This window comes from Ranitomeya imitator, chromosome 5, assembly GCF_032444005.1.
Source record: "Ranitomeya imitator isolate aRanImi1 chromosome 5, aRanImi1.pri, whole genome shotgun sequence".
Lineage (NCBI taxonomy): Eukaryota > Metazoa > Chordata > Amphibia > Anura > Dendrobatidae > Ranitomeya > Ranitomeya imitator.
The window spans coordinates 24,316,870-24,329,350 of NC_091286.1; the positions used below are offsets into that span (position 1 = coordinate 24,316,870).

Consider the following 12,481-nt stretch of genomic DNA (forward strand, 5'->3'; position numbering starts at 1 on the left):
CTGAACTTGCTCCAATTTGTTGATGTCTCTTTTAAAATGTGGTGCCCAAAACTGGACACAGTATTTCAGATGAGGTCTGACCAAGGAGGAGTAGAGGGCAATAATGACTTTGTGTGATCTAGACTGTATGCTTCTGTTAATACATCCCAGAATTGTATTTGCCCTTTTTGCTGCTGCATCACACTGTTGACTCATGTTCAGTCTGTGATCTATTAGTATACCCAAGTCTTTTTCACATGTGCTGTTGCTTAGCCCTATTCCTCCCATTCTGTATATGCTTTTCTCATTTGTATTGCCCAGATGTAGTACTTTGCATTTTTCTCTGTTAGAAACCATTCTGTTAGTTGTTGCCCACTGCTCAAGTTTATTTATATCTTTCTGAATCCTCTCTCTCTCTCTCTCTTCTCTAGTATTAGCTATCCCTCCTAGCTTTGTGTCATCAGCAAATTTAATCAGTGTACCCTCAATTCCATCATCTAAATCATTGATAAAGATGTTGAACAATACAGGGTCCAGGACAGAGCCCTGTGGTACTCCACTTGAGACATTCTTCCAACTGGATGTGCAGCCATTTACGGCCACTCTTTGGGTCCGATCACTAAGCCAGTTATGAATCCACCTAACAGTTGCCTTGTCCATTCCATACTTAGTCATTTTTTCAATAAGGATGGTTTGAGATACTTTGTCAAATGCTTTGCTGAAGTCAAGATATACTATATCTACAGCATTTCTCTGATCCACCCAGTCAGTGATTCTGTCATAGAAGGAAATTAAGTTAGTCTGACATGACTTATTAGTTACAAACCCATGCTGACTCTAGTTAATCACTTCATTCTTATCCAGGTACTTACATACATGTTGTTTAATAATTTTTTCAAAGATATTTCCTGGTATAGACATCAGACTCACCGGCCTATAGTTCCCTGGGTCCACCTTCTTCCCCTTTTTGAAGATAGGAACAACATTTGCTCTTCTGTTCTCCTAGAGTTTTCAAAGATTATGGAGAGTGGTTCAAAAATTTATTCTGCTATCTCCTTCAGTACTCTGGGGTGTAATTCATCTGGACCTGGATACTTGAATTCATTTATGTTAGCTAAGTATTCCCTCACTCTTTCTGTTTTATAGATCTCCTGGATTCTTCTATTCCTTTAATATGGCAGTGAAGATCAGTTGATGTTACATTTCCTTTCTGAGAGAAAACAGATGCAAAATAGGAATTTAAAAGTTCGGCCTTCTCAACATCCTTTCTTACCATTTCATAATTTTCATCCTGTAAAAATCCTATAGCATCTTTAACTTTTCTTTTACTTTTGACATTTCCACCAAATACTTATTGATTGCTTTTGACATCTCTTACAAGCCTTAATTCATTGTCAGCTTTTGTTAATCTGATTCGTACCCTGCAGGTACTAAGGACAGCGTTATATTCTTCTTTAGATATGCCTCCCTCTTTCCATTTGATATAAATTTCTTTCTTCCTTTTTTAGCATGTGTTTAAGTTCTGTGTTCATCCATCCTGGTTTCCTTAACCACTGAGACAGCATACAGTCTTAACCACTGAGCCACCATGCTACCCCATTTTCCTTCATTGCAGGATCTGTTCCGCCGGATTGATGAAACCCGTTACGCCGAGCCTTTGGAGGGCAGCCGCTTTAACTATGGCTTCAACTCCAAACATCTCAGGAAGGTGGTGGCCTACTGGAAGGAAGGGTTCAACTGGAAGAAGCAGTTGGAAATCTTGAACCAGTACCCACATTTCAAGACCAAAATTGAAGGTACGGACACGCAAGGGGTCCCCAACATGAACATGTACGTGGCTGTTGTAACCACTCGGTGACTTCAGCAGCTATGTGTCGCGCACACTTAGCGGTAATGCCAGTAAGTATGGCGTATCATCGTTAGCTGCCTGTAAACGAAGACCAGTGGAGCCGGCTGAGAATCTGCATCGTGAGAAAAATGATTTTTACACTTGCTTAGTAAAATCATCGTTCTCGGCAGCACGTTGTCCGGTGTGCTGCCGATAACGATGATATTCTGCGCGTGCAGAACGATCCGGTCGACCAATCCGAATAGGCTGTTAGTCAAGCACCGATTGGCTTGCACGTAACCTGCACTAACTCCTTGTGTGAATGGCGTTGTATCATGCCGCAGATCCATCCTCTACACCGCGGTTAATGAGCGCAGTGTAATCAGCCCTCTCCGTAATTATCTGTCATTTCTGCCCTACTTTTTTCCCTTAGTCCAGCGGGAATATCACACGTGGGAAATGTGTAGGTTTTTAATTAAATGTGATTTCCCCCAGAATTAGAGAAGGACTCGACTCCTAGAAATGAGATTTAATTAAGATTAGACCGGGCACATTTCCCTGTCGCCTCCTTTGATGTTTATATTTGTCGCAAACTCTTTGGAAAATCAAAGGGTAAAGCCTGTAAAGGCTTTTTTTTTTTTTTTTTAAATCGGTGTCTGAGATTAAAGGGATTTTTACGTGCCCGCCAGTCCTGCGGCTGTGACGTCACATTATTCATGTAGCCCATTTCCGGAGTCTTGTATGTCATATAATTTCGCCAATGTTGGATTTTTTTTATTTTTTTTTTGCCATTTTTCCTCCAGGTCTTGATATCCATTTTCTCCATGCGAAACCCAAAAACCTCCCCGCAGGTCGGAAAGCCAAACCGATCCTCATGGTTCACGGCTGGCCCGGATCTTTCTATGAATTCTACAAAATCATCCCCCTCCTGACGGATCCCACCAGCCACGGTCTCAGCGATGAGCACATCTTTGAGGTGATCTGTCCATCCATTCCAGGATATGGATACTCTGAGGCCTCTCACAAGCAAGGTACAGTGAGATTAGTGAGGTACTATGGACGTCCCCCCACCGGGGAATATGGCGAAGTGCAGGCCGCTAAGCTTTATTCACTGTATTGAAGGTATAGCAGGTACATTTTCTCGAACTGAAATACCCCCCTTGCTCTGTAATTTGCGCTATTCCCCTTTGATATCAACCATTTGTTTTTGCTGATTTGATTAACTCTGTAGATTTGTCGACCAGTCACGGTCACTGTGTCTACAAGCCTGCTTGCTTATGTCACAATTGCCATTTTTTCTTTCCCTGGTTCCATGTGGTCATTTTCTTTTTGCAGATATTGGAACATGCGCAGAGGCTGCTGTAATCACAGGACTCTATTAATTGGCGTTCTTTTTTCTAAAGACCTACTGTATGTACACAGACCAATATCTGGCCATAAACAGATGCCAATCAACTATATACAAGTTGATTTGCGCTAGGTTGACCCTTTTATCGGGGTGTGGTGCCAACTGTATACAAACAGAAAGACCGTCAATATTACTGTTCTCTACTTTTACCGCATGCATATTGTTGTCAGGATGTTCTTCTTTTTAAACAATAATTTAATTTACGGTAATGAAACGTACAGGACTAGCTGAAGAACAAATGTTTTGTGGTGTACTTACACTGGCCGATACGTGGGAACAGAATTGCTGATTATTGGCCCATATAAATGGTTAATGGACCTTTAATGGATTGTATTTCCAAGTTTAGATAATATGAGAGTTATGTTCTTTCTTTATCTCTTTTCTCTCACTATTCATCTGGTCCTTCAAATAACAATAGGGAGAAAGTAAAGGACTGCAGTAATTCCATTATCTTCCTATTGTGACCAGCAACAGGGAGAAAGTAAAGGACTGCAGTAATTCCATTCTCTTCCTATTGTGACCATCAGCAGGGAGAAAGTAAAGGACTGCAGTAATTGCATTCTCTTCCTATTGTGACCATCAACAGGGAGAAAGTAAAGGACTGCAGTAACTCCATTCTCTTCCTGTTGTGACTATCAACAGGGAGAAAGTAAAGGACGGCAGTAATTCCATTATGTTCCTATTGTGACTATCAACAGGGAGAAAGTAAAGGACTGCAGTAATTCCATTCTCTTCCTATTGTGACCAGTAACAGGGAGAAAGTAAAGGACTGCAGTAATTCCATTCTCTTCTTGTTGTGACCATCAACAGGGAGAAAGTAAAGGACTGCAGTAACTCCATTCTCTTCCTCTTATGACCATCAACAGGGAGAAAGTAAAGGACTGCAGTAATTGCATTCTCTTCCTATTGTGACCATCAACAGGGAGAAAGTAAAGGACTGCAGTAATTCCATTATATTCCTATTGTGACCCGTAACAGGGAGAAAGTAAAGGACTGCAGTAATTCCATTATATTCCTATTGTGACCAGTAACAGGGAGAAAGTAAAGGACTGCAGTAATTCCATTCTATTCCTATTGTGACCCGTAACAGGGAGAAAGTAAAGGACTGCAGTAATTGCATTCTCTTCCTATTGTGACCATCAAAAGGGAGAAAGTAAAGGACTGCAGTAATTGCATTCTATTCCTATTGTGACCATCAACAGGGAAAAAGTAAAGGACTGCAGTAATTGCATTCTATTCCTATTGTGACCAGTAACCGGGAGAAAGTAAACGACTGCAGTAATTCCATTATATTCCTATTGTGACCAGTAACAGGGAGAAAGTAAAGGACTGCAGTAATTCCATTCTCTTCCTATTGTGACCAGTAACAGGGAGAAAGTAAAGGACTGCAGTAACTCCATTGTCTTCCTTTTGTGACCATCAACAGGGAGAAAGTAAAGGACTGCAGTAACTCCATTCTCTTCCTGTTGTGACTATCAACAGGGAGAAAGTAAAGGACGGCAGTAATTCCATTATGTTCCTATTGTGACTATCAACAGGGAGAAAGTAAAGGACTGTAGTAATTCCATTCTCTTCCTCTTGTGACCATCAACAGGGAGAAAGTAAAGGACTGCAGTAATTCCATTCTCTTCCTATTGTGACCATCAACAGGGAGAAAGTAAAGGACTGCAGTAATTCCATTCTCTTCCTACTGTGACCATCAACAGGGAGAAAGTAAATGACTGCAGTAATTGCATTCTCTTCCTATTGTGACCATCAACAGGGAGAAAGTAAAGGACTGCAGTAATTCTATTCTCTTCCTATTGTGACCAGTAACAGGGAGAAAGTAAAGGACTGCAGTAATTCCATTCTCTTCTTGTTGTGACCATCAACAGGGAGAAAGTAAAGGACTGCAGTAACTCCATTCTCTTCCTCTTATGACCATCAACAGGGAGAAAGTAAAGGACTGCAGTAATTGCATTCTCTTCCTATTGTGACCATCAACAGGGAGAAAGTAAAGGACTGCAGTAATTCCATTATATTCCTATTGTGACCCGTAACAGGGAGAAAGTAAAGGACTGCAGTAATTCCATTATATTCCTATTGTGACCAGTAACAGGGAGAAAGTAAAGGACTGCAGTAATTCCATTCTATTCCTATTGTGACCCGTAACAGGGAGAAAGTAAAGGACTGCAGTAATTGCATTCTATTCCTATTGTGACCATCAACAGGGAAAAAGTAAAGGACTGCAGTAATTGCATTCTATTCCTATTGTGACCAGTAACCGGGAGAAAGTAAACGACTGCAGTAATTCCATTCTCTTCCTATTGTGACCAGTAACAGGGAGAAAGTAAAGGACTGCAGTAACTCCATTGTCTTCCTTTTGTGACCATATGCAAATTAATGTGTTGTACATCCTGCGAGTAATATTGAAACCGATGTTCAGCATCCCGTTGGCTTGAGTATTCCAAAAGTGGTCGATAAAACAAAGCTTAGCTCATTCGACTGCTGATCGGTGGCTTGTTTTAATGGGGTGATGAGCTCGAACAAGGGTTCTTATGAACTCAAGTTTGCTGATTGTTGGCCTGTGTGAATGGGCCTTTACAGCTTGTGATACCCAGGTTAGATAAAATGCTGAATTTATTTTCCTTCCTTATCTCCTCCTTTCACTTTCCACCTGCTCTTGCAACTGACATCAATCTGCAGGGAGAAAGTAAAGGACCACTGTAATTGTGATCTCCTGACATTCCCTCCATATTGGAATGAATGCATCGTACAGCCCACGAGAAAACTTGAAAATAATGTTCCCTCGGTGTTCTCTATAAAGGTTGCCGTGTCTCGTTTTTACAGGATGTGACGGCATAGCTACTGCTCGCATCTTTTACAAGTTGATGCGGAGGTTGGGCTTCCGAGAGTTCTACGCACAAGGAGGAGACTGGGGATCAATGATCTGCACGATCCTTGCACAGATTGCACCCAGGTGAGGGAACATATTAAATCATTTTATAAACTTTCATCGAAAAAAGTCCAGACTTTTTCTTTTTTTTTCATTACAGGGATGATAATCCGCTGCATAACCATAGAGTTAAATCGGTTGTCTTCCTGCAGCCACCACTAGGGGGAGCTCACCGCAGACTGTTTATACATTGAGCTTAATAATAACACTGTGTGCAGAATGCTCCCTCTAGTGGTGGTTGCAAGTAAAGAGATTTTGTATATATATATATATATTTTTTTTCACTGGATTTGAAACTTTGTATCAGAAAAATGGAGTTCTGATTATTATATAGAGATGCTATGAAATAAATCAGCCCAGCTAATAGTCATGTGAGCAATTATAGGCTAAAAATTAACATTCAGCCATTCTAACCCCTATAGGCACCAATTCTTCTTGCGTTTTTATTAACATTGGTTCAGCTGAAAAATCTGGCATTTTGTCAATGGTTGTCAAAAATATGTTTACTAAAAAAATTTAGAAATAATAATAAAAAATACGTATTATATATATTTTTTTCTTTAGCAATGTCAAGGGATTACATCTGAACATGGTGTTTGTAATGAGCGCAAAGCTGCCGGTGGTGCTGTCCATATTTTTCGGTCAGCGGTTCCCAGGGCTTTTTGGTTTTCAGGAGGAGGACGTCAGGAGGATGTATCCCTTTATGAAGAAGTATTTCTACTATATGATGAAGGAGAGCGGCTACATGCACATCCAGTCCACCAAGCCCGATACCGCAGGTGAGGAGGCGCAACGCCACTTTCTTATCTGCGAAAATCAATCATCAAGTGTCCTTGTTCTTTTACTTAACTTTTTTTTCGAGGTACAGTGATTAAAACGCCAATTTTGGCATTTTTTTTCTCATTAAAGTACTTACCGTGTGGGTTCATTTTACTTTGGCAACTGTGAACGTTTTATTGTGAAATAAGCAACAAACGGGAAGAAATAACTGAAAATTTCAGTGTGCAGGACTATTCACCCCCCCCTCCCCCTAAAGTCAGTACTTTGTAGAGATGCTGGGACTTGTAGTTTCCCTGCAGGGTGCAGCAGTCAAGGCCACAACTTGGAGGCGACAGATGTATAGTTGGCTGTCAGAGCAAAGTCAATGACGGGTTTCCTTTAAGGAGCGGATAATTCCTCTAGAAACCTTTGTTGTACCCTCGGTGGCCGGCGGCAGAGCGGCTCGGTGACGTCGGCGCCATACATAACCAGACACGTCTCCGGTTGTCACTTTCATGAATGAAGGCCGGTGATCTGAGATCTCAGCCGCCGCTCTTTCACCTGATTGCAGATGTTTCTGGATGAGACTTTGATCTTTCCCAAACGGCATCTGCTCCTGTTTAAAGGCAATTAATAATGAAATAACTGGGCGCTGCGCCAAGTCCCTCGCTGCCCGCCGCCGCCTTAATGTGCAGCTCGTGTCTACTCCATAATCTGCAGAGTATAGCGTGGCACAGCTGTGTCGGTGCTCAAGTGAGGTTTCCCACACCAGTAGATATAGTAAGTAAATAACTTGGCACTCAACTTGGTGAATTGTGGTAATCAAAAAACAGAAAATTTTATTACTTTAGAATAGCAGTCCAGTAGATTAGACGTTTCGGTCGAACATTGAGACCTTCTTCAGTAAAACCGACTGCTAGGATGAATGTGTATAAACGGCACTTTTATGTGTATAACTGAATGGTCCTTAATTAGATCCAATAGGACCTGGATAATGACGGTAAATAGCCGAATAGAAGAATATCTGTACCTATCCACAGGAGATTTATGTGGTGGAAAACTAAGAATATCAGTACAGGGATACCGTACTGATAGGAGCCAATGTGTCCAGGTAATCCCAAAAGAAGGTGGGTCTCAATGGAGACAAATATAAGAAAATGGGAGCGAGAATATCTTCAGAAATATCTATGGTAGAAGGTATACAGGAGCAATCCACATATGGGTGCAGATATCAAGCAGCTCCGAGAAGGCGTAGGCTGAAGGGGTACATCAACGCGGTGTCCACCGCTGAATGATTCAACCAGCGGACCATTCAGTTATACACATAAAAGTGCCGTTTATACACATTCATCCTAGCAGTCGGTTTTACTGAAGAAGGTCTCAATGTTCGACCGAAACGTCTAATCTACTGGACTGCTATTCTAAAGTAATAAAATTTTCTGTTTTTTGATTACCACAATTCACCAAGTTGAGTGCCAAGTTATTTACTTACTACTCCATAATCTGCTGCACAAACCGTCACCAACAAGATGATTGCAAGGATTACGTGGTCTCTATGAGGCCGGCACCAATCATAAACTGGCGGATGGTAGTCCAGAAGGGGGTCATGATTCATCCCCCCCGATGCAGCCTGCTGAGTGGGCTCTTCCTGATGCACTCAGAATCAAAAAAGTGTCTGCAGCTGCATCTCCCTCCCGACCCTCTCTCAGCTCGCTATGTTAGACACAACAGAAACTGCAGCTGCATCATGTCCTATTCATACTGAGTCACAATTGCAACCTCCAGCCGCGTCCCTCTCCTCTCAACATGCAGAGCTGGGCACAGAGAGAAGCTGCATCCCCCTCCTGTAACCATGCTGACTCAGACAAAGAGAGAAGCTGCAGCTGCATTCCCCTCTTCTCACCATACTAAGTCACACAGAGAGAAGCTGCATCCCCCTCCTTTCACAGTACTGACTCAAAGAGAGAAGCTGCAGCTGCATTCCCTCTTTTCACCATGCTGACTCAGACAAAGAATCTGCAGCTGCATCCCTCTCTTCTCGCCATGCTGGCTCAGGCACAGAGAGAAGCTGCATCCCCTCCTTTCACAGTACTGACTCAGACAAAGAGAGAAGCTGCAGCTGCATCCCCCTCTTCTCACCATACTAATTCACACAGAGAGAAGCTGCAGCTGCATCCCCCTCCTTTCACCATGCTGACTCAGACACAGAGACAAGCTGCAGCTTCATATCTCCTCTCCACCATGCTGATTTAGTGAAGCGGTGTCCCCCTCCTTTCACCATGATGACCCAGAGAGAAGCTGCAGCTGCATCCCCCTCCTCTCGCCATACTGCTGCACACTCCCCCTCTTCCCTTTTTTTCTTTATTTTTTGTGGAAACTTTTAGGATTTTGAGGAGTTTTTAATTGCCTTAGAGTGCGATTACTAATGTACTTTAACCCCTTCTCACCCCATAACCAATCACTGTCAGCACATTTACACACCGGATAGTGAGATACTTGAATTAACTCTTTAAAATCTGTCTCTGTCTTGCAGGATGTGGCTTAAACAGCTCTCCGGTGGGACTTTGTGCTTATATCCTGGAGAAGTTTTCCACCTGGACCGACCCTGACTTCCGTGATTATGAGGATGGAGGCCTGGAGAGGTACGGGGAGGGTTATCTGTGGGGGGAGCGATGGCCGCCATTATCCCCCTGTGGGTCTGTGCTAGAATCATGGTGACTTGTCCATAATGCTGATATCACTATGAAAGCCTCAGTGCCGTCTTCTGGATTCCAGGAGGAATAAAGGAGGAACGATGCAGCAATGAGACGCTCCAGAACTGCTATATAATGGGGAATACAATGTACTAAAATGGAGAGGTCAGGGGGGGGTGACGGGTTCTCTATCCCCCTCCATAGGGTGCGGGCGTGTGGAGGGAGCTCAGGAGTCACATGCTGCAACTGGAGATTGCTCAGATTGCTGCTGTTTAACCCATTAAATGCCCCGGCACTTTGACGGTGGTGATGAAATGGGGAACTATTCCCATAGCTTCCTATTTAATATTGCAAAAAAAATCTGTATATTATATACCATTCTCTCAAGTTAGAGAGATATTCCCACCTTGCTCTGTCTTGGATAGCTAGAATAAATCCCTTTTTAAAATGATCGTCCTTCCCAAATTATTATCTCTTCTTAGATGTATCCCTTTAATTCCATACAAGTTTATTGTTATGTTTTAAGCATTAGTTGGGAAATTCATTTTGACTAATTAAAAAAAAAAAAAAATGTCTCTCTGAGAAATATGTCCTGTCCTTTTAGGCTAGGAGGCCTGGGTGCCCCCAATATTATGGCTTACCATAAGGCCGCGGTTCCCAAAAAGGCACGCGGTCATGCTCGGGGGTTTTGCCGAAAGATTGGGATCTGTTGGTCCTTAGTCTTTAGGTTGATTTCCTTTAAAACCGAGTGATCCACTTGTGCTCATCAACTTTATATTTTTAATATCTTGTTTATATACAGTATATTTTCTCTCCATAAATTTTATACACCTTTGACTCGATTGATTTCATGCTAACCCCATCTTTCCCCTTTCCCGTATTTCCTAATTTTTAGGTGTCCCTGTTGTTTAAGCGCTTGTGTGTACATGGCTAATCTGCGTGATGGTTTATATGTCTTATTTATTGTTTGTTTATTAAAAACACTTATTGGAATAAAAATAAAAAAGGTACGGGTGTCATAAAATGATGACACAAACCAAACGGTTTTTTTTCCTAGTTTTTTTTTTTTAACCACTAAAATAATACTAATAAAAAACCACTATTTTGGTATCTCCAGAATCACCCTGATATGGAGAATCCTCTTGTCAGATCATTATTACCTCACGTTGAACGCATAAAATACAAACCACCTCCCCCCCCCCCCCCCCAAAAAAAAAAAAAAATATTGATTATTCTCACCCCACTTGTATTTTTTATTTTTTTCAGTCCAAGATATGGTAAAATAAATGGTGTCAATCAAAAATAAAACTCGTCCCATACGTAACAAGTCGTCATACGCCAATGCGGATGGAGGGGGAAAAAAAAAAGTTATGTCTCTTGGAAGAAGAAATAGTGCAAAAAAAAATAAATAAAATTGCCTGGTCTTGAAAGGGTTAAGGAAGTGGGTGGACTGCAATGCCCGTCACTTTCGTAACTCCGGACGTCGCAGTAGCCGCCATGTTTATTCCTGCCGGTCTCGTTCCAAAGATTACAATGATTATTGCGTTTTTTAGGCTTCGCTAACACTTTAGTTCTTGTTTGTTTGTTTTTTTCCCCAGAAAATTTACCTTGGATGATCTTCTAACCAACATCATGATCTACTGGCTGACCGGCTCCATCGTGTCGTCCATGAGGTTTTATAGAGAAAACATTGGCGGAGGATTGGGCACTGCCGACCATGACAAGTATGTACCCCCAGGGTCGTACAGGCCCACCGGAGAACTGGAGGATTCTCCGGTGGGCCCAGGCACTGACACCTGCTGGCATACTGGCCAGCAGCTGCTTAGGGCCCCCCACTGCTCCAAGGGCCCCCAGCCATTGGCTACGGAGCCCCAGAGTCAAGGGGGCCCGCCCTGTGCCAGCAGAGCAGCAGCGTTGCAGCAGCGGGTGACAGAAGCCACACCTGTCCCCGCTGCTAAAGGGAAATGAACATTCACGCTTCCCCACGCCCCCATGGGCGTGGAGAGGAGTGAATACCATTTCTCTTTAATAGCGGTCAGCTGTAGCCGCAGGGTGAGGCTAATGCTGCCCGCATGTAAAGCCCCACCAGCACCGCACCACATACACGCAGACAGACACACAATACTCGCCTCTCCGCAAGTTCACCACAGCACATCCCTGGCGTCCTGCCCGACGCTTCCTGTCTGAGGCAGCCCAGATGAATGACGTCATCATCCAGTGCGCTGTTTCAGATGGAAAGCTGCCGGCGAGGAATAGACTGCCGGGATGTGCTGTGGTGAATTTGCAGAGAGGTGAGTATTGTGTGTCTGCCTGCGTGTATGTGGTGCGGTGCTTTGTGTGTGAGTGAGAGAGAGTGGTGTGGTGCTGTGTGTATTGGAGATTGGCAATGATGGGGTGGTGGGGAAGGACAGTGATGGTGGTGGGGGGAGGCAATGATTGAGGCGGTGGAATGGGCAATGATGGGGTGGTGGGGGACAAGGCAATGATGGAGGTGGTGATGAGGACAATGATGGAGGTGGAGAGGGGATGCATTATACCCTAAGAGGGGGGCTGCATTATACTTTATAAGGGGGCTACATTATATTCTGTGGGGGGACTGCATTTTTATCTCAGGGGACTACATTATAATCTGGGGGCTACATCATACTATATGAGGGGGCTACAGTATACTCTATGGGGGGCCGCATTATATTCTGTCGTGGGGCTGCATTATTCTCTCGGGACTACATTATATTCTGGAGGGGGCTAAATCATACTATATGAGGGGGGGGCAGCATTATGCCCTATGAGGGGGCTACAGTATACTCTATGGGGGGCTGCATTATATTCTGTGGAGGGGCTGCATTATACTATGAGTGGGGCTGCATTATACCCTGTGA

The 12,481-nt window shown here is 43.2% G+C and overlaps 1 protein-coding gene across 1 annotated transcript in view; it reads left to right on the plus strand.

Moving 5' to 3' along the window:
- The window catches only part of EPHX1 (epoxide hydrolase 1), a 31,651-nt gene that overhangs the window by 15,532 nt on the left and 3,638 nt on the right, over positions 1-12,481 (plus strand). Inside the window, exons 3-8 of the mRNA XM_069768432.1 lie at positions 1,595-1,775; positions 2,611-2,838; positions 6,045-6,174; positions 6,715-6,929; positions 9,443-9,551; positions 11,201-11,326. Of these exons, the coding sequence (XP_069624533.1) occupies positions 1,595-1,775; positions 2,611-2,838; positions 6,045-6,174; positions 6,715-6,929; positions 9,443-9,551; positions 11,201-11,326 (989 nt within the window). The remainder of the gene's footprint in view (positions 1-1,594; positions 1,776-2,610; positions 2,839-6,044; positions 6,175-6,714; positions 6,930-9,442; positions 9,552-11,200; positions 11,327-12,481) is intronic.